The 22,716-nt window shown below is 36.3% G+C and overlaps 2 protein-coding genes across 4 annotated transcripts in view; one reads left to right on the top strand and one right to left on the bottom strand.

Moving 5' to 3' along the window:
- Positions 1 to 7,148, top strand: part of HSF2 (heat shock transcription factor 2) — a 39,805-nt gene extending 32,657 nt beyond the window's left edge. For 2 of the 3 annotated variants that reach the window (NM_001083405.1, XM_059889629.1), the window contains exons 11-13: positions 2,143 to 2,196; positions 5,614 to 5,695; positions 6,122 to 7,148. In NM_001083405.1, the coding sequence (NP_001076874.1) occupies positions 2,143 to 2,196; positions 5,614 to 5,695; positions 6,122 to 6,414 (429 nt within the window). In that variant the 3' untranslated portion in view covers positions 6,415 to 7,148. The remainder of the gene's footprint in view (positions 1 to 2,142; positions 2,197 to 5,613; positions 5,696 to 6,121) is intronic. The other variant, XM_024996503.2, reaches the window with a different exon arrangement.
- Positions 7,149 to 14,010: 6,862 nt separating this feature from the next.
- The window catches only part of SERINC1 (serine incorporator 1), a 33,655-nt gene continuing 24,949 nt past the window's right edge, over positions 14,011 to 22,716 (bottom strand). Inside the window, exons 4-10 of the mRNA NM_001035427.1 lie at positions 21,178 to 21,257; positions 20,822 to 20,959; positions 19,039 to 19,208; positions 18,847 to 18,937; positions 17,221 to 17,365; positions 16,872 to 17,102; positions 14,011 to 15,566 (exon numbers count right to left, since the gene is read on the bottom strand). Coding sequence (NP_001030504.1) covers positions 15,431 to 15,566; positions 16,872 to 17,102; positions 17,221 to 17,365; positions 18,847 to 18,937; positions 19,039 to 19,208; positions 20,822 to 20,959; positions 21,178 to 21,257 — 991 coding nt within the window. The 3' untranslated portion in view covers positions 14,011 to 15,430. The remainder of the gene's footprint in view (positions 15,567 to 16,871; positions 17,103 to 17,220; positions 17,366 to 18,846; positions 18,938 to 19,038; positions 19,209 to 20,821; positions 20,960 to 21,177; positions 21,258 to 22,716) is intronic.

Genomic DNA, 22,716 nt, shown 5'->3' with positions numbered 1-22,716 from the left:
TTTTTCCTGTCTTGCCTCTCAAGGGATTTTGGCTTGTAGGATTGCTCTCAAAAGTGTATCTCCAGCTCTTAATATTTTTTAAAGTAAACTTGGCTTGAATTCCAATTCCATGCCTTTGGGATCATCAGTTAGATCTTGCCTTAAATTATTTGTGTTTAACACCAAACTTTTGTTTATTCTCTAAAGTAGCTACCTTTTAGTTTTATTTTCTGTAGTGGTATCAGACTTCTCTTTACTGACACAGGATACTAATCATCGTCATCTTGGTTTCTTTATCTCCCCATTTACCAAGTGCTGTGTATTTTCCAAGATAGCATTCACAAATCGCGCCTCCTTTCTGTTTCCACTGTTGCCTTTCTCATCTAAGACCTTCATTGTTTCATTCTTGAATTATGCAGTATTGTTATAAATGAAAAATTACTCATAAGCTGCATTGTTTTCTGAATGGAAAAAATAAGTATATGTGTGAATAAATATGCTGAGAAGTTCATGGGTTCTTGCTGCAGAGTTCAGTACTAAGTGACACAATGTGGAATCAGTAGGAGAGACTTGACCTTGGAATTGAACCGTGTCAGTTCCTCATACATGATCTACTTTTTCCTACTTGAGACCATGCGTCTGCTAGGAATACATAAAGGTGTCCCTAGTCAGCGTATGGGGGGTTGGGGCAAAGGAGGAGAGAGCAGTTTATACTGCAGGTCCTCCTCAGATGCTACTCTCAGTAGGGACAAAATCTGGTCAGGCCTCCAAGGCATGTGTAAGCTGAACTGGTAGAGATTGGCAGTGATGTGTATAGTTACCTACCTATAGTTACGAAACCGAGTTTCTTCTTTTTTCTGGAACAGTAGGTGGTATAAAAGTAGGAAAAGGAAAGGAAGAGCTGAGGATATTTTTAGGGCTACAGTGAATGTGGAACTTTAAAGGAGAGAAATGAGTGTCTAGAGGGTGAAGGAGCCTCTGCATTTCATTCTGTCCTGCAAACCATTTGGTGTGCTCATTCTCTTAAAATGCTTTAGTCAGTATATTTCATTACTCAGGCCACTCCCAAGATGCTCATTGTGGACAGAATGTCCTGTCCATTCATTGGCCTTGCCTTATTTTTAAAAACCTCACATATACAACTTAACTATTCAGGTCAGAACTTCTGTGTCCTTTGGACCAGTCATTTCATTTGTAGAACTTACTTCACAACCATTTCCTCTCTATTGTTGCTAATGCTATGACATCCTCTCCTTTTTAGGTCCTAACCATTTTCCAGGAACGGATACATGTCACATAGTTTATTTTGTCTCATCCTGTGTGTCTGTGTTTTCTTTTCTCTTTCTCTTAGCTCCTTAGTACTTTTGAGCCCCACCATCCATTAATTACTATTATACTGGATTGTATCTGATCATATGTTGCTATTTGATTTTGTTCTTATCTTGCCTTTTAGATTGTAAGCTCCTGGAGAGCAGGTATAGTGTCATCTTGTATTCTTCATGATGTCAATTATTTCTTAGATGCTCAGTAAATCCCTGTGGAAGGGATGACTTTGAAGCTTATGACATAAACAAAAATTATGTTTGTAAAGTGGCTGGTCTCAGGAGTGCAGTAAGCAGTGGTCTTAGCATCTGTGGCTTCCCTTGCTATGTGGCTTCCCTTGCTATGTGAAATAATCAATGTGGAGTTATACCATTTGATCAGAGGACTCCACCTGAGGTGTAATTTAGGAACCATTCTCATAGAGCAGATTCTGTACAATTATCGCATAATTAGCAGGTAGTCAGTCAGTGAAGGATCATTGTAAGGGCAAGGAATTCAGCCCTGGTTGCCATTTAAGGCTGAAGGCATTTAGGGAGGAAAAACTAAATGAAGGAGAGGGGAGATGGGAAAACCACCATTTGTTTCAAGTGATTTACCCTACTATTATTATAGGGTAGAAATTCTTAAAACATCTAATGCATGGGCTAGCTTGCTCTGCTTTTGTTTGCTTTTCTTTCTGCTTTCTTGCTTTTCTCTTCCAAACTTGTTTTACTATATGGAAAATTTGTAGTGCAGGAACTACATCTCTTCACCCTACATAGCTGTATAAAATTTTGAACACACAGTTAAATTTTTTAAAATATTTTTTAAACTTATCATCTTTCTTGTTTGGTCTTTCAGCTTTTCACTAGTTCTGTGCAGATGAATCCCACAGATTACATCAATAATACAAAAGTAAGTTTTAATTCATGTTGCTCAGGACCCATAGCTGTAAGAATTTGAAAAAAAAAAAAGTCCAAGTAGAGAGCAGTATCACTCCCAGTTACAAAAAGCATTTTATACGCTTACCTAATACATGTAATCAAGATAATAAAATTCTAAATGAAAAATTAGCTTTTGGTTATGGGGTGATCATTGCCCAATTCTTCTGTGCCTTGTGCTGTTAAATGTGAATGTGGAATTAGCATTCAACGTGCTGGAAGATAAACTGACTAAATTAGGCATACTTAGGTATGTCGCTGAAAGAAATTATTAAAATATTATTTCTTCGTGTTCTGATGTCTTCATTTTACATTCTTACTCCATCTATAAATAACACCTCAGCATTTTTGTTGAAATTTGAGGGTATTCATATTGAAAATGAGTTCCTTCATTTTATTAGCATATAGTAAAAGCACAGGAATTTGTATTATTTGTAGGGAAGGTGAGTTCAATCAGTGAAGTATGGATTTGGGACTTTTTTAAGGGGAGTTTTTATTTTCTTAAACATAGTAACTATAGTTGGGATTAGCACGAGTTAATAGATTCTTTAGAACTGGTTTTCAGTGAGTAATAAGGATATCAAGTTATTAGAGCGGACATTTAGAAATCAGTCTGTTACATTGTATGGCTTATTGTCTTGAGTAGGTGTATACTTCATTTATCTTGTATTTATACCAAATCATTTCATAATTCCTGTTTTTCATTGAATAAAAAGGTAAATCAGTTCCCCTGAAATTTGTACAAATTCTTCAGTAGAATCAAAATTTAATTTATATTTTTTTAATAAAAAATGAACATATATCTAATAAATATGAGGTATTAGAGTGAGGAGGTGGAATTTTTCTAACTATTGTCATGTTCAGTGAGGATAGCCTCACCACATTTTCAAAGTTATAGCTTGGGTAACTTAAAAGTTGAAGGTACTTGTGAATTTTTGAACTAGGAAGTTGGTTATATATTTGGTATTTGGATGGTTTATATCAGGGGTTGGCATACTTTTTCTCTGAAGACTAAATATTTTGGGCTTTGCAGGAAGCCAGATATTCTCTTTCACAACTACTCAGGTCTGCAAAATCAACCATGGATAATACATAAGAGAATAAGTGTGGTTGTGCTTCTGTAAAACTTTTTAAGAAACAGGTAGAACGCTGAATTTGGCATGTGGATTATAGTTTGCCTAGGTTTACATTATAAGAATTTATGGACCACAGTCCGATTGTGTTTTAGTAATACAGTATTACTGAATGTTAGACTTTAGGTTGGAGAAGGCAATGGCACCCCACTCCAGTACTCTTGCCTGGAAAATCCCATGGACAGAGGAGCCTGGTAGGCTGCAGTCCATGGGGTCCCGAAGAGTCGGACACGACTGAGCGACTTCACTTTCACTTTTCACTTTCATGCATTGGAGAAGGAAATGGCAACCCACTCCAGTGTTCTTGCTTGGAGAATCCCAGGGACAGGGGAGCCTGGTGGGCTGCTGTCTATGGGGTCACATAGAGTCGGACATGACTGAAGCTACTTAGCAGCAGCAGCAGACCTTAGGTTGAGTGAACAAGGATCATGCATATATATAGTGAATGTGCTGCACTGTTTGTTTATTGTTAGACATGAAGGCATTCTCTGTTCTTGGATCATCTTCTTGTTCCCAAAAGCTTTCAGAAATAACAGTTAAATGGCAAGTTTGCATATTCTCTACAATACTGTTTGTTCAGTTGCTGAGTCATGTATGACTCTTTTTGAAACCCTGTGGACCATAGCCCACCAGACTCTTCTGTCCATGTGGTTTTCCAGGCAAGAATACTGGAGAGGGTTGCCATTTCCTTCTCCAGGGATCTTCCTGACCCAGGGATCGAACCATGTCTCCTGCATTGGCAGGTAGATTCTTCACCACTGAGCCACTTGGGAAGCCCAAATTCTATAGTATTCTACAATACTACAGAAAAATTAAAATTGAGAGTGATTTTTTATCATGTTTTAGAATTTCGATTAATTTTAAATAATTGGCACATCAGCTTTCATTCCGTTGCCGGTGACAAGTATTGTACGATGTGTATTAAAGCACTTTTTCCTAATGAATCAGTATGCAGTATAGCAGTCTCAGTGGCTGCTAGGAATAAGCAAAAATTTGCTTGGGAGATGAAACCCGCTTGTTTTCCTGGTTCTCATATTAGAATAACAACAGTGGCATCCTTGAAAAATACATATTTAGGGCTTCCCAGGTGGCGCTAGTGGTAAAGAACCCACCTGCCAGTGCAGGAGACATAAGAGACCTGGGTTTGATCCCTGGGTCAGGAAGATCCCCTGGAGGAGGAAATGGCAACCCACTCCAGTATTCTTGCCGAAGAATCCCATTGACAGAGGAGCTTGGCGGGCTGCAGTCCATAGGGTTGCAAAGAGTCAGACACAACTGAGGCAAGTTAGCACAGGAAGTAGAAACACAAAGAAAATATTACTGCATTAATGCTTTTTTTAATTGTGAATGCTAAATGAGAAATAATTTGGGGGGAAGTTTAGTTTTTATTATGTCATGAAGTCAGTATTATCTGTGAATTCTGGAAATTTGTACTGTTTAATTTTGTGTTGATATCAGGGAAATTATAGGAATTAGTATGTTAAACCATATATAATTTACAAGCATGCAGATATCTGGGACTTAACAGCTATTCAGGAAAAATTTTGAACCTCAGCACTTCAGTTTGAACATCATTGAAAAAAGCACTGAAGAACTTAATGTTAAAGATTTAATTCCCTTACAGTCAGGTGTAAGGAGAGAAGACAGTGTCAAAAGAAGTAATTTAAATGACAGAAAAGAACTGAAAGAGCCACAAAAAGGAAATGAAGAAATACCGCCTCACATTTGAGGCTTCCAAATATAAATAGTTTTAAGGATGTCATCATGTCATCCTGGGCTACTGTAAATATGTTTATTTACGCTAAATATTCTGTTTGTGAGCGAAATGTGTAATACATTTTAAGCCAAAACTGTTTAAAATTGTTTATAGAATTAGCTCATTAGCAGTTTGAAACTAGCCATCTTTGATACATTACCATCTTCTACTCTTGACAGAGTCTGTCTATTCTGCTGTTGAAATGCCCCTCCTTTTTTGTACTTACTGGCATCCTAGTTCAAGTTCTTTGTTTCATCCACTTGGTGACAGCAGTAGTTTTCTTAGCCAATTTGATTACATCTACTCAAATCTCTCTCTCTCTCTCTCTCTCTCTCTCTCTCTCTGTCTCTCTCTAGTTCATCTCTCCTGAAGCTCCCCTTTCCCATGTATTTCAGAGAACATACCAGTATTCATATACTGTACCAATTTTAAATGTTTTGCTGTTTTTCAGGAACATAAAAAATATGAGACAAGGATTTTTATACTATTTTTTCTCTTTTAGTCTGAGAATAAAGGATTAGAAACCAAGAACAATGTAGTTCAGCCAGTTTCAGAAGAGGGAAGAAAATCTAAGCCCAAAACAGGTAGGTATAAATGTAGTATTCATTTTTTAAAATTAAGGTTTCTATGTAGAAACTAATGTGAGCAAAGGAAGGTTTTGCCATGCTTAATGATTGAACATGGATATGTATTAGTCTTCATTGTATTCATAACATATCAAGGTTCCAGCATACAAAGGAAATTCGTGTAGTGATAGTTCTTAAAGTTTGTAATTTCCCGCCCTATTTAACTTCAGAAGAACTGAAAGAACCCTCATTTCTTAATTAGTGAATATAAGACTACATTTTCTGACTTACATATTTTTAAATTTACTGACACAAAGTATCATGTTTGACTGTATATAAGGGTAATGATTGCACATAAGCACATCTACTTCTGTTTTTTCCACTTTCAGCTTGAATTCTGTATAAGCTGATGGTAAAAGAGCATTTTTCTTATCTTCATTATAGATAAGCAGCTTATCCAGTACACTGCTTTTCCACTTCTTGCATTCCTCGATGGGAACCCTGCTTCTTCTGTTGAACAGGGGAGTACCACATCGTCAGAAGTTATGTCCTCTGTAGATAAACCCATAGAAGTTGATGAGCTTCTGGATAGCAGCTTGGACCCAGAACCAACCCAAAGTAAGCTTGTTCGCCTGGAGCCATTGACTGAAGCTGAAGCTAGTGAAGCCACACTGTTTTATTTATGTGAACTCGCTCCTGCACCTCTGGATAGTGACATGCCACTTTTAGATAGCTAAATCCCCAAGAAGTGGACGCTACGTGTATATATTCATCAAAATGATGAACTATTTATTTTAAAGTATCATTTGGTACTTTTTTTTGTAAATTTCTTTGTTTCATTTTATCAGATAACTGTGGAATCAAAAGCACCTTTTGCTTTTCTCACTAACCACCCACTCTTGCAAAGCTTTCAGGTGTTACTCAATTACATAGGTACATAAAGATTTGATGTGTTAAATCACATTATTGGCATATCTTTAAGTTGGATTCAAATGGCCGTTTTCTCCAGTTACACTAAATTGGATTTCTTTTTTACATATATGTTCATTAACCCCAGTTAAACTTTTCGTTTGTTTGTTTTACTTGTTTGATGCTGTCTTGTTTGCCTTGAGTGTAAGTCACTATAACTAATGGTAGAACTCCTAAAGCTTTCTCTGTTCCAGTTGCTTTTATTGAGTATTTTCACATGACTTCTTTATAAAACTGGGAACATAAAGTGCCTGTATCTTGTAAAACTTCATTTGTCTCTCTTGGTTCAGAGAAGTTCATTCATGTTCAAAAGGAAGGCAACATATACTTGAGTGCTTGCTGTCTGATACAGTTTCAGCTGCATATATTATAGACAGAAGGGGATGGGATGGTGTCAACCCATCCAGCTCACTGGACTAGTTTTAAGTAAAAGTTTTCTGGCTTGTTTTGTGTTTTTTTGAAGCATACTATTTAGTAAAATAAATATAATGAATGTTGCGTATCTAGTGTCTGTTATGTGTCTTCTTTGGAGTGAGATCCACATGTGACAGTCTTTCCTTTTCATATGAAGTAGGTAGATGTAAACTGTGAACTTTGTCTGTTGTCCATTATTCTAAACATGAATCATACCAAGCTCTTTGTGCCTCATCTCAGAGGATAGGTTGTATTGCAACAAGGAGGAAAATATAATGACTCCAAATTTAATGTGTTTTAAGTTCTTTGTTTAAAAATTATACTGGCTTACTTTCTATGTTTCTAATAAAGAATTGAGAAAAGAATGCTTCCAGTTGTCCAAATTAGGTATGAACATTATCACTGGATGCAAAGTGCCTTTAATTTTCACCTTGAGAGAAAAGAGAACCAGTTAAATCACTTTGAAACATTTGCTCAGAAGGATTAGAGAGACTTAATGCAAGGACAGAGAACCATCACCTGAAGAATTCTACCTTCGAGCAGAGAACTGGAAGCAGTGAGCTAGTATCTGAATGCTTTTTAAAATAGGGCTGTTTGATGAGAAATTACAGAGATGGCTTTCCTTATTGGCTATAGACTCTCTCTTAGTATCTTGGAATTTCTCTTACTATGATATGAAAATTCAAATAAAGCCTAGCACAGAAGGGTAAGAAACCCTTCCTTAGCAGATCCTAAAATACTTGGCTCTGACAGTGGGATCTTGGTGAACAAATTCAAGAACTCAAAACAGTGTTCTGCATAAAAGTGCCAAGAGTTAGAGAGGAGAGATAGCTTCAGAGACTTTTTCGTTTTCCCTTCCTTTCTTCACTGGGGGATATGATTAAGTTTCTTCTCCTTTAAGGATAACTCTAGAAGTATTTTAAAAATAATTTTGAAAACCTTGTATCTCCTAGTACTTTTTAAGGTGACATTTAAACTTTTTCATCCTAAGTATGGTAAAGCGTCTGCCTACAGTGCGGGAGACCTGGGTTTGATCCCTGGGTTGGGAACATCCCCTGGAGAAGGAAATGGCAACCCAGTCCAGTATTCTTGCCTGGAAAATCCCATGAATGGAGGAGCGTGGTAGGTTACAGTCCATGGGGTCACAAAGAGTCGGATACGACTGAGCGACTTCACCTTCATTTTTTCACTTTCATCTTAAGTAGCCAGGGGGAATTTAGAATACTGTTAATACTGCCATTTTTAAAAAGTTGCTGCTGCTGCTGCTGCTAAGTCACTTCAGTCGCATCCAACTCTGTGCAACCCCATAGACGGCAGCCCACCAGGCTCCCCCGTCCCTGGGATTCTCCAGGCAAGAACACTGGAGTGGGTTGCTATTTCCTTCTCCAATGCATGAAAGTGAAAAGTGAAAGTGAAGTCGCTGTGTCGTGCCCGACTCTTAGCAACCCCATGGACTGCAGCCTTCCAGGCTCCTCCGTCCATGGGATTTTCCAGGCAAGAGTACTGGAGTGGGGTGCCATTGCCTTCTCTAACATGCTTTTAAATGTATATCTAAAATGTATATCTAAATACCATAGTGATTTGGTGTTCATCATTATCCATTCCACTTTCTCCAAAGAATTTTATACTACTTTTATTATGCATGATAGTCATACATTGACGGTAACTGTTGCACTTCTCTGCAACTAAATTTGAAATTACTTTCTGTAACTTTAAAATTCCAAGCATTAAAGTTTGTCTCCAATTATAAATACACAGTTGATCAAAACAGTATAAAGGTATGTGGCAGAGACTGTTAATTGCTGAACCATTTCATATCATGCAGTTACATTAAATCCATCTTTGTAAACAGGGTAGCTATGGAACTGAATTCTAATAAATCAGGAAAAGCAATGTTCAGAACTTACAGGTCTGGTCTGAAAATTTCCCCCATGCAACCCTGCTCACCTTTTACTCATCTGCTAGCTTGATGCAGAGGAGTATGTGGCTTCTGAGTATATACACAAGGAGGAGGAAACTTGGCTTCCTGGATCACCGCTTAGAGGAGAGCCACCCATCAATCCTGGATATTCCTTTAGATTGCAGGTGAGGGGGGAGCAAACCTTTATTATGTTCTGCCTCTGAATTTTGGGGGATTGATCTGTTAAGAGATTTCACTGTTCACTAAGATAGTTTAAATTTTGAACTGTAACATAAAAAGTAAAATTTTATCAGAAATACATCTTTTTGTGGGGTGAACAGATCTCAGGGATTTTTTCCCCCAAATGTTTTATTATCTGGGGGTAAGTTTATAATATCAATATATTAAGAGCGTCAATTTGTTTTTATCAAGTCCTAAGAAACTTTAACACAAAAAAAGAGATGAACATAGAAGGAATTTTGTTACAGCAATGTCACCAAATATGAAATCCTTCAGATTTCACTCAAGTATTTAAAAAATTTTATTAGCTGGTAATTTAATTAGATCATCCTGATTATTTCAGTGAAAGAAAAGAAATATAAATCAGCTGAATTGCAAAGGATTTTTTAAACGTGTCATTCTCTTACCAGTATTTAAAATTGTCTCTACTTGTGGGTATTTAGCAAGTTTATCCGAAGTGCCTTGGTATTAAGATTCAGGATGAATTACGAGGAGTAATTATTTGATTTGTTTCAAGTGTGAAGAGAGTAATTGTTAAAAGGGATGATGCCTTGTCCTGAGACATCTTTTCAAGTACATCACTTTAGGAAAATGTACACATGGAAATTGAAGACCTGGAAACCGCTTCCTTTAAAAATAACAAACTTGTGTTTATTGCAAAAAGTCTCTGTGTGTTATGTGGAAAACAGCACAGTATGGTTTACAGGTATGTACCCCTCATCTTCATACCACCTCCCAGTTTCTTTTGCCTGAGTTGGGATACAAGTAAGCCCATAAGGGAGCTAGTGACTTAGAGATAAATGTTCTTTTAGGGTGTTTCACTATGTGCTTCCGGCTCCCCTGATAGCTCAGTTGGTAAAGAATCCCCCTGCAATGCTGGCTTCGATCCCTGGGTTGGGAAGATCCCCTGGAGAAGGGAACAGCTACCCACTCCAGTATTCTGGCCTGGAGAATTCCATGGACTCCAGTATTCTGGCCTGGAGAATTCCATGGACTACATAGTCCATGGGGTCAGAAAGAGTCAAACACGACTGAGTGACTTTCACTATGTGCTTCATAGGGTTTGGTATACTCAGTTTAGAAGCTGAAGTGTGAGAACACAGATCCACAGGCTGGGAAGATGACCAGATGACACTCAAAATAAACATACATAAAATGCTACAATTGAGAGTTAGCACCTACATGAAATAACAAGCAAAGGTAAAAATACATTGAGAATCAATTGCAGATTAGGTCATAAAGTAAATTTCAAGAAATTGGTTTCAAGCAAACTACACATAAGCTAGACCTTGACAATTTTGAGGAGTACTGGCTTGATACTTTGCAGTGTCCCTCAATTTGGGGTCACTTTGTTTCTTCCCATAATTAGATGGGATTATGAGTTTTGGGGAAGATCAGGTTAAGTGCCATTTTCAGTATATGAAAGGTGCATGCTATCAACCTGATTGTTGATACTATGACTTAGACTGAGCCCCAAACTTCTGGAATATCTACCACAGTCTCAAAACCAACCCAAGCAGCCCAATTTTGGATTCGTCAGCCTCTGTAATTGGTGAGCCAATTCCACATAAATGTGTATTATAAATAGACACACATTTCTATATGTACAAGCTAGATTTCGAAAAGTCAGAGGAACCAGAGATGAAATTGCCAACATTCATTGGATCACAGAAAAAGCTAGAGAATTCCAGAAAAACTAAAGCCTTTGGCTGTGTGGATTACAACAAACTGGAAAATTCTTAGAAGATGGGACTACCAGATCAATTTACCTGCCTCTTGAGAAACCTGTACGCAGGTCAGGAAGCAACAGTTAAAACTGGACATGGACCAACAGACTGGTTCAAAATTGGAAAAAGGAACGTTACGGCTGTATATTGCCACCCTGCTTATTTAACTTATATGCAGAGTACACATCATGAGAAAGGCTGGGCTGGATGAAACACAAACTGGAATCAAAGATTGCTGGGAGAAATATCAATAACATCAGATATGCAGATGACACACCACCCTTATGGCAAGCGAAGAGGCACTAAAGAGCCTCTTGGTGAAGGTAAAAGAGAATGAAGCTGGCTTAAAACTCAACATTCAAAAAACTAAGATCATGGCATCTGGTCCCATCACTTCATGGCAAATAGATGGGGAAACAATGGAAACTGACAGACTATTTTCTTGGGCTGCAAAATCACTGCTGATAGTGACTACAGCTATGGAATTAAGATGCTCCTTGGAAGAAAAGCAATGACAAACCTAGACAGTATTAAAAAGCAGAGACATCACTTTGCTGATAAATGTCCACATGTCAAAAAGCTATGGTTTTTGCAGTAGTCATGTATGGATTTGAGAGTTGGACCATAAAGAAGGCTTAGCTGCAGAAGACTCTCGATAGTCCCTTGGACTACAAGATCGAACCAGTCAATCCTAAAGGAAATCAACCCTGAATATTCAATGGAAAAGACCCTGATGCTGGGGAAGACTGAGGGTAGGAGAAGGGGATGACGAAGGACAAGATGGTTGGATGGCATCACTGATTCAACAGACATGAGTGTGAACAAGTTCCGGAAGATGGGGAAGGACAGGGAAGCATGGCAAGCTATATATGTATATGTGTGTGTATATATATATATATATATATATAGTCCATGGGATTGCAGTTAGACATGACTGAGTGACTGAACAATTATTACTGTCACAGGACAGAACTAAAAAGGGTGCGACACTGGCCAAATGGTGACAAAATGTCTTTTTTTAAAAATATTAAGCTGCATGAGCTGTATTACTTGGAAATTAATCTCATCAGTAGCATCATTTACAAGTATCTTCTCCCATTTTGTAGTTTGTCTTTTGCTTATGGTTTGCTTTGCTGTGCAAAAACTTTAATTAGGTCACAACTGTTTAGTTTTGTTATTTCCATTATTCTGGGAGACTGATCTGTTTCCTAGAACCACTTATTGAAGAGACTGTATTCCATTGTGTACTCTTGCCCCTTTTGTAGTAGATTGTCCATCAGAAGCATTTGGGTTTATTTTTGGTATTTCTGACCTGTTCCATTGATGTGTTTTTGTGTCAGTACTGTTCTGCTTTGATTACTGTAGCTTTGTAGTCTGAAATCAGGGAGCATGATTCCTCCAGCATCATTTTCTTTCTCAAGACTGTTTTGGCTATTTGGGGTCTGTTGTGTTTCCATCGCAAATTCAAAATATTTGTGTTCCAGTTCTTTGAAAAATGCCATTGATAATGTCACAGGGATTGCACTCAATCTGTAGACTGCCATGGGTAGTGTAATAATTTTAACAATGTTGATTTTATCTATCTTAAAACGTGGTATATCTTTCCATCTGTCTTCATTTTCCTTCATCAGTGTCTTAAAAGTTTCAGAGTACAAGTCTTTTGCCTCCTTAGGTGTTTTATTCTTTCTGATATGAATGTTAAGTGGGATTATTTCTCTAATTTCTCTTTCTGGTATTTTGCTGCTATGGGATAGAGCTTTATTTTTTTTAGTAAGGGTTTTTTTTTTTTTTTTTAAATACTGAAGTGTCAGAAAAAAGCAGCATCAATTGGCATCTCAGGAAAAAAGGCCTAGAGGACACAGAAGTCTAGAATATGTATCAAATGAATTAAAATTATTCTCCAAACTTAACCGGTCTAGTTCTTTTAGGAGAATAACACTTAAATTACCTTTGAGATCCACTTCAGGGGTTGTTTACAGAGAACCAAAAGGGTAAATACCACCTTAAAAACAATTCAGTTTTTTCAGGACAGAAAATGGTTACTAAACCCTCCAATGTCAGGTTTTTTTTTTAATATACACAGGAAGAACATAGTTTGGAGTATTACACCACCTAAATTTGCTAAAATTATATTCTCTAGAATTTAAAAGAATATACCACACATTGGACATACCACAAAGGAGTATGTCAAGGCTGTATATTACCACCCTGCTTAACTTATATGCAGAGTACATCATGAGAAACACTGGACTGGAAGAAACACAAGCTGGAATCAAGATTGCTGGGAGAAATGTCAATAACCTCAGATATGCAGATGACACCACCCTTATGGCAAAAAGTGAAGAGGAACTAAAAAGCCTCTTGATGAAAGTCAAAGAGGAGAGTGAAAAAGTTGGCTTAAAGCTCAACATTCAGAAAACGAAGATCATGGCATCTGGTCGCATCACTTCATGGGAAATAGATGGGGAAACAGTGTCAGACTTTATTTTTTGGGGCTCCAAAATCACTGCAGATGGTGACTGCAGCCATTAAATTAAAAGACGCTTACTCCTTGGAAGGAAAGTTATGACCAACCTAGATAGCATATTCAAAAGCAGAGACAGTACTTTGCCAACAAAGGTTCGTCTAGTCAAGGCTATGGTTTTCCCTGTGGTCATGTATGGGTGTGAGAGTTGGACTGTGAAGAAGGCTGAACGCTGAAGAATTGATGCCTTTGAACCGTGGTGTTGGAGAAGACTCTTAAGAGTCCCTCGGACTGCAAGGAGATCCAACCAGTCCATTCTGAAGGAGATCAGCCCTGGGATTTCTTTGGAAGGACTGATGCTAAAGCTGAAACTCCAGTACTTCGGCCACCTCACACGAAGAGTTGACTCATTGGAAAAGACTCTGATGCCGGGAGGGATTGGGGGCAGGAGGAGAAGGGGACACCAGAGGATGAGATGGCTGGATGGCATCACTGACTTGATGGACGTGAGTCTGGGTGAACTCCAGAAGTTGGTGATGGACAGGGAGGCCTGGCATGCTGCGATTCATGGGGTTGCAAAGAGTCGGACACGACTGAGCGACTGAACTGATACCACACATTTTCTCTGAATTCATTTATTTAAGGATAAAACAGCCATTTGAGATCATGGAATACAATACCAACACAATAGAAGGTGAGGAATTGTTATATTTTGCTTACATTAATAAATATCTTAAAAGAAGCAAATGTAGATTTTAAGATTTAAGACACTAATGACACAACTGAGAGTTTCTAAGTTAACAGTGATACTGCTTGATTTTCAAGTTGAAAGATTTTTAATAACCTATATATTTCAATTAGATGGCGGCAAATAGAAAAGCATCTTTTGAGCTGAATAGTATACTGTTAAACAGGAGTTTATTTTACAGCAGTCCATCATTCTCCTGGCCTCAGTTTGTGTGTAGAAGGCATACTAGACATCAGCAACTCACATCACATAAATGATCTACCACTCACAATGGTGCAAAATCTATTATGCATGTATTTGAATAGAAATTATTTTTAAGTTCTAGAAAAAATGCCATTTGTGTTTGACAGATGTGGGATTTCCCTGTTTTGCCACTGATTAGCTATCTGAGCTTCACTTTCTTCACTGTTAAAAGAACAGTAAGAAACTGCAAAATAGGCTTTAGTAGCCTTCAGTTTATTAGCTCTGATTTTCAAAACAAACTTTCAAAGTGATTTTCAACCTCCTTCTAACCTATGATTATCCTTTTCAAACTCTTTGTCCAAATCATTCAGAGTTCCTAACTTCTCCACTGAACACATTTTAACACATCTGCATGTGTTTATAATGACCAAACAAAGTTCACTGTGTTAGTATGAAAGACTACCTGTACTCAGGGGACATTACAGCCTACCTGGGTATTCAATTCAGTACCTACCACTAGCAAATCTCTGAAAATTCTGTGTCTGTGTCTCCACCATAACCTACACTGTTTTCAGTCAAATACTCCATACCTGTATATGTTCCTTACCTTCATATCAAGGGAAAAATCTGAAAAGTTTTTAGAAAACTGGCATTTGTGACTTGTTTATACAATTTTTACAATTTTAGGACAGCCATGTTCTTTGCAGTATCCTGTAGGACAAGGCATCAAATATTTCAAAAGGCAGCCATACATTTTTCATATTTTTCTGAAACAGCTTATGTTCTAACACAATTTAAAAATCAAACTGCCAAGCAGTTTTGTTTTTACTCTTTTCACAGGTACAGAGCAGAGAATAAACCTAACAATGTCCACTTCTCCTAACTTACCACCAACATACTCATACAACTCTTGATTCATTCTAAAACACATACTGATGCGCTTGGCAAGACTACAATGAATAAAATGGCAAGCGGTAAATCTAATCCATGCCAGAAGACTGGAGAAGTTACATGGGAAGCACACACACACAACTTCACAAAAGTTGGGAATACTGCTGATTTCAAATAAATGATGATCAAAGTAAGACTTTCATGCCTCAAGTCCCATTCAGTCAAAATCACGATTTGTAAGAACAAGTGGTGCCACCAGTGTCCAAACATACAGCACAATGCCAATCCAGCTAGAAGAGATTTTCACCCAGACAGCTGTCCACTGACTCTTCATCTCACGGGAAGGCTCATACCTAATATTTAAGGAAAACAAAAAGCAGAGAGAAGTTGGATTATTGGTCATCAAGCTAGCAGGTTTCCTTATTTTAAAGTATTCTTTGTATATAATCTGTGATAACATATGTAGTTGCTGGATTATCTCTGTTGCCTTGTTTTCCATACCACTTTGGCAGCTAATATAAAGGTTAAAAAAAAATCTTTTAAGGAGTAGAAGACATAGGCCTGTGAAGTAGTTCTTTTACATAATACTCAGAGAATCTTTATGTATCTCTGGCTAACTAATTAATGAGATAGCAGAGAAATGGAGTGTGACCTCTGGATAAATAAAACATTATTTAACAAAGACTTATCAATTCTAAACTGTACAAAGAATATAATTTGTTCAAAGTATATACAGGAGCTCTCTCCACCTTCTCAGATTTAAGAAACTGGGAAGGAAATACATCCCAAATTTAGCTGATTTTTATGTTGATGAAACATAACAAATACTTTTCATCTTTAATATTTACTATTATTACCTGACAGCCAAAGCTGTGAATTACTGAGAATTATTTGGAATAGTTCTTGTACCTTAATATGCTGCAGTATAGGAATTTTTAAGTATATATATATTTTTTTCAGTAATAAATGCCAGTAGAGGCTGCTCTCAAACAAATGAATTTTTTTTTTACATCTTTTGCTGGTATTCAAAGTTTTCTTACAAATTGTTAAGGATATTATTATGCATTAAAGAGTATTAAAAATAGAACTACCCTAACTATACAGTTCAACTTGAATCTTAAATCTTTCAGCAATCCTTTGAACTAAATCAGAATTTTTAAAGACAAAATATAAACTACTACCTTCCTCTTAACAAAGAGATTTATCAGTTTTGAAGTGATATAAAAGCAAAAATTAGTTTATGTTAATGTATTCACACTTCAATTTTGAAATCCTCAAAGCTTTAACTGACAAAATTTAAACAAAAACAGGTAAAAAAAAAGAAAAAAGGTATCTTTTTCTACACTATGTTGGGAACTAGTTAGTCAGTATTAGAAATCACTGTGTTTGATCCCTGTCAACATGTACTTCCCTAAGCAATGTGGTAGCTTCATGAAACTTTATTTCAATCTTTTAAGATCTGGAACTATTTTAATGATTGTTATTGCTAAAGCAAGGAAATAAAGTCTGCATTTCTCATACTGATCTCACTATTCATTTAGTTGTAAATTTTGAAATATACTGGAGGATAAAAAGTACTCAATACCATGTTTTAACAATGGAATCACAAAAAAGCCACCCAAATTTCCACATGCAAAGTTTTCATAAAATATAAGTACCTGTACCAGTTGGTAAGGGTCATCATGATATAAAGCGAAGCCAGGAAAAGCATGAAGTGAAAGAAGGAGTAACTGTAAGTGACACCATCCCTTTCATTATCTACAGCTCGGTGAACATCATCACCATCCTCAAGTGACCCATCGTTTCTGGCTCCACCATCTTCTATCAGTGTTGATTCATCACTTGTTAGAGTCAGCTTATTAACCTGACTATTGTTTGAAGTACGGATGCTACATGAAAGACAGTTTAAAAAGAGAGAAAGAAAAAAAAGGAATTTAAACACAACATTCATATATGAATAATAGCTGGACTTTGCTTCAAAAAAATAAAATCCATAATTTTTCCTACCTTGAATAAAATACACACAGTAAAAAGAGGATTAGTCCAATAATTCCTTGAGTATGCCACCACTGTACAGACTGCCCCTCCTTCGAGACAGTGCTTGTTGTATTATATCCAATTATGTTCAGTAGACTTGGGTTACATTCTGTTTCTACAATGTAAATTAAGGTCAAATTAAAATGTTAGAAAGGTATAAAAAATTTTTCAGAGGACAGTTGTAGTTCTTTTTAACTCTCTATACACGTGAAAACTCAAAAAACTGTTAGAAAAAGGCACAAATAAAAAATAAGACAACTTGTATTTATTAATAATGAGACCTTTTACATTATATAATGCTAGTTTTATCGAACTGGTTGAAAAGCAATTTCATTTTCAACCTCATGCAAGAGTTGAGACATTTAAGCTTTTTACTGATCAGGAAATTGGTGAAATTTAGTAAATTTTTTACTTTATAGTAAAGCTCAAGCAGAGTTAAGAATAAAATTCAGATGTCCTAAACTAAGATGCACTGCCTTTTCTGTTATATACTATGAAATAACAATAGTGATTTTATGAAGTTTATCAACTGGTCAAACTACATTGTTATATAAGCAAGATAGTTTACACATAAAATCAGTTAATTAGTACATAAATCATAGTGACCTAATGCTTATTCAGCCTCTCAACTCTTTTAACAAAGAATTAAAATGGGGTTGGTATTCACTTAAGTGTCCCAAATATGTTTTTTACCTCCCACAATGCCAGATATGTCAATTGCCACCTTATCACTGAAAAATGATTTTTACCTTGAAGCCACTTGTGTAAGGATAATCCCTAAAGCAAATTACTATTAGTTTTTTTCTAGACACTTACCTGGACAAAAATAAGGAATCTCTAGTACACTAAATAAACTCTTTTTCTCCAACTAGTGATAAAGCACCTATGAAATTTATAAATGGAATGAAATAAGAGTCAGAAAACTTTTTTCTGTCAAAAATTCTGTAATTTTTTTAATTGTGAGGAAACGAGACCATTTTTTCCCTTTTCAGAAAATAGTATAGTTGACCCTTGAACAAGCAGATTAGCAGTACCAACCCACAACACAACTGAAAATCTGCATTTTACTTTATGGCTGGCCTCTATATTCCAACCTTTCATATTAGCAATTTTCTATCTATGGATTCAACCAAATGCAGACTACTGCAGCACATTTATTTCCCAATTTGTTTCACCCCAAATAACATATATGGGCTTATACTTCCACGAAATGCAGTAAAACTGGCCTATAAAAAGAGTACAAAGACCAATTCGATTCACCTGTAAGATAATCACAGACAAAAAGAACTTAAAAAAATCTATACTAATTAAAATAGACTAAACAAACATTTTAATAGGTTTTAATTTTACATATACTATCACAAGCACCTTACAAATCAGGTATATTTCTTATAGTTTTCCTATAATTTCTTATAGTTTTGTTAGTAAAGGAAGAAACTAAGGGAAAAAATATAGCAGTACATCAAAGATGAAAATGGTATTATTCCATTCTCTTCATTCCTCTATGAGCTTAATTTTACAAAATGGCAATCTTTGAAAAAGAGAACAGCTTATGGGATTCATTAAAAGAAGCAAATCCAAGCAAAGAAAACATACCCGGTTCATTGGTCATAGCAGACCATGTCAAATACATTGTGTAGACTGTAATCACTGAAGACTGTAACAAACCAGATCTTGGTTGTGATTCCTACAAAAAAATAGGCAAAACAAAAATACTGCGATCATTCAAGATTTAGGAAACCTTAGGAAAACAGAAGCTTCATAACGAATGAACTAATCCAAGCTTACTTGGATTTTTGGCAGTATGGACATTATAGAGGCACCAAGGCAGAGGAGCATGTTGACACTGATGAATGCTTTATTTTCTGCACAACTGGCTGGATGAGTATAGTAAACAAAAAACAGGACGACAGCAACTAAAGACAGCAGATAATTCAGGGCTGTAGCTGATAACAAAGCTGCGAAAGAAATACATTTTGACAATTAGATTTTATTACTAATACTAGGAATGAGACATATGGCTTGCTTTAAAAACAATCTTATTCAAAAATATTATTTTAAGCAACATTTTATCAGCATTACACAGCCTATAGAAGCAGATAAAGATTTAATTCTGGCCTCTACCACATGAAGACTTTTGTAGCCTTTACACATGTGTGCGTGTGAGCTCCGTCATGTCTGCCTCTCTGCAACCCCATGGACTATATATAGCCCATCAGGCTCCTCTGTCCATGGAATTTTCCAGGCAAGAATACTGGAATGGTTGCTATTTCCTACTCCAGCCTTTACACGTAGCTCACTATTATGATGCATTTTAAGGGGAATAATATGATCTTCATTTAAAGTAATATTTACATATAGAGTGTCCAAAACATTCAAATACATTAGCCATTATTTTCAAAATACAGAAAATTAACTAGGAGAATATTACTTAAGGTTTTTAAGTTATATCATTCAGTTGTAAACAAGGGCATTAAGAAAATTATTTTGTTAATGCTAAGCCCACAGAACAATGCTTTGCTTTGGCAACTAAAATCTTAAAAACAAAACTATTCAAGTTGTCAATATTTAATAAGACAACCTAAGTTTCTTCTATCACACACACACTTTTAATTTTCATGTTAATGTATACTTAATATGTATGTATTCATGTAGATGTGACTCACAAATACTCTATCAGACAAATATTTATTGAATACCTACAAAGGCCCTGGGGATACAGTATGCAACAAAGCAGAAACTCTTACATTAGATTTAACATTAAAAAATGAAACATTCTGTGAAGTAAATTTTCCAAATGATTAAAGCTTAATATGTTTTTTAGCTGACAGACTATTTCACATAAAAATTCAGATCTATGGCTTTTTTTTGAAAAACAGAAAAATTAAGCAACACTGGGCTCACATTTCCACACGGCAATTACTGGATGGAGCTAAGCGGTGTAATAGCCTTCACACTCTCTAATTCACCACAGTCCCTTTCATTTGCAAAAGGACTGAAAATGCAGTTTCTCCTCCCTCATTTGTGTCACCTGTTGGAAGCACCTGGATTTTGATTCTTGTTTTAGAGTACAACCATAGGACTCAACCTCATTGTTATAAACACGCATTACATACACTACTATAATAAACTCCCTAAGGTGTCACACATAAAGGCATTCTTTGCACTTATATAAAATGCTTCAGAGTTGTTTCTTTTTCCTGCTTGATGTTTCAGAATTGTTTGTTCATCTATTTCTAGTAGTCCTCATCTCTTTAATATTTTACCTTTTTTTTTTTACCCTTTTACTTAGAAGGAAATTAGGCTGTAAAATATACATATACTCAGCAATATGCTTTGGAAATTCTGTTTTAGCCAATCCCAGTCTTTTGCATGATTGCCTCTTTCTTGGGTATGTTCCTAGTTGACATGCAACATACAATGTGACAAGATGCCACTCACAAACTTAAACTAAAAAATCTCTTCACAGTAAACTGTACCATAAAAATCATGACTTCCCCACAGTCTACTACCTGCTTTCACTTTCAAAGTTCAACTATCTTGAAGATGTTCTGTAAGACAAAAAACTTACCTGCATACCAACATCTCGAGTTCCCCTCTTCCATTTTTTCAACCCATGATTCATTCCACGAATGGGCAAAATCAATGAGTAAGACTAGTTGTATGAGAATGAAGCAAAAGGCACCTGCCATGCCTACATAAAACCACACTGAAAGGAAAAAAAATTTTTAAAAAATCACAAATGAGTGACTGCTTCACTTTTTATTGTTTCCACAATCAATACACCAAAAGAAAAATAAAATTTTACATAGATGTCTTGACTGAGGAAGGAAAACACAAAACAAATGGTTACAGTTCCAGGCAACAATTATTTTCAATTTCCTTACAAAATATCAACATCACACCAAGAAAAAAAAGATTTCTTACCAGTTGTAAAAGTTCCTTCTGGAATGAAGAAGGCTCCAATAATAATTGCAATTGCTGCAGCAAATTTAAAGAACCAGAATCTAAAACAAATTATTTTTTATTAGTAAATATTCATTCAACAAGTGGTTTCACATATGAAATCTTTTGAGAGCTGCTCTTAAAAAATAGCTACACTTTATTTTGACTACTCTGTCCCATCTGAGGATATCCTGAAGACGAGAAGACCACCACATGTCAATTATGTTGTTGTCTGGTCACTCAGTGTCCAACTCTTTCTACAATCCCATGGACTGCAGCCTACCAGACACCTCTGTTCATGGGATTTTCCAGGCAAGAATATGCAATGGGTTGCCATTTCCTTTCCCAGGGGATGCTCCTGATCCAGGGATCAAACCCACATCTACACTGGCAGGCAGATTCTTCACCACGGAGCCACCAGGGAGGCATGGCTGTTTTATTTCATTCTAATAAATGAGAATATTAGATTCATTTCACAGGTTTACTTAAATGAGTGAGATAATAATATGGAAGTGTAAATAAGGTACACTGTACAAAGGAATAGCTTCTGAAGACACAAAAGTCTGGAAAACAGATTTCCAGTAGCAAGCCAGATGAATTGAAAGAACCAGAAAAGACATAATATCTTAAGAATTCTAACACAGAAAGAGCAGGAAGTGCAAAGCAGGTGTCCAAAATCCAAAAAAATCCCAGAAGTAACAGATTAATAACTCCATCTGAAGGTAACTAGCAAAGATTTGAGGTGTCTGCTACTTCCTATGTGAAAGCAGCAATGCAAAACTATAACAAATATGAGCATTTCACCACCTGAAGATAACAATCCTGCAATCACTGATCATAAAGGCATAAAAATCTTGCCATCTAGCAGATAAAAGAATTCAAGATAGTTGTTCTGAGGAAACTCAACAAGCTACAAGAAAATAAAAAATAATTCAATGAAAACAAGCAAAAAACACTAAATTTAACCAAGAGATAGAAATCACAGAAAAGAACCAAATATATTCTGAAGCTTAAGAATTCAAGAAAAGAAATGAAAAAAAAAAAAAAAAGTAATAGAGATCTTTAGAAGTGAAAGTGAAAGTTGCTCAGTCGTGTCCGACTCTATGCGACCCCATGGACTGTACAGTCCATGGAATTCTCTGGGCCAGAATACTGCAGTGGGTAGCCTTTCCCTTCTCCAGGGGATCTTCCCAACCCAGGGATCAAACCCAGGTCTCCCATATTGCAGGCGGATTCTTTACCCGCTGAGCCACAAGGGAAGCCCAGAGATCACCAGAATGGTACATCAAATGGGAGACAGAAAAAGTGGACAGGCATTTTGATATAACCCAATCAGGGGTGAACTGAGAAAAAAATGAAAAAGAGGGAAGAAAGCCTCAGTAATATATGGAATTTAAATATTAGAACGATCAGGGTTTCGGAAGAAGAGAAGGGGACAGAAAGTTAATTTAAAGAAATAATATCTGAGAATTTCCTAAACCTGGACATGAACATCAAAGTTCACAAAGCTAGTAAGATCAC

The sequence above is a fragment of the Bos taurus genome, chromosome 9 (assembly GCF_002263795.3).
Source record: "Bos taurus isolate L1 Dominette 01449 registration number 42190680 breed Hereford chromosome 9, ARS-UCD2.0, whole genome shotgun sequence".
NCBI classification, from domain to species: Eukaryota; Metazoa; Chordata; class Mammalia; order Artiodactyla; family Bovidae; genus Bos; species Bos taurus.
The sequence above is the reverse complement of the archived record's forward strand: the minus strand, read 5'-3'. Positions and strand labels throughout refer to the sequence as shown.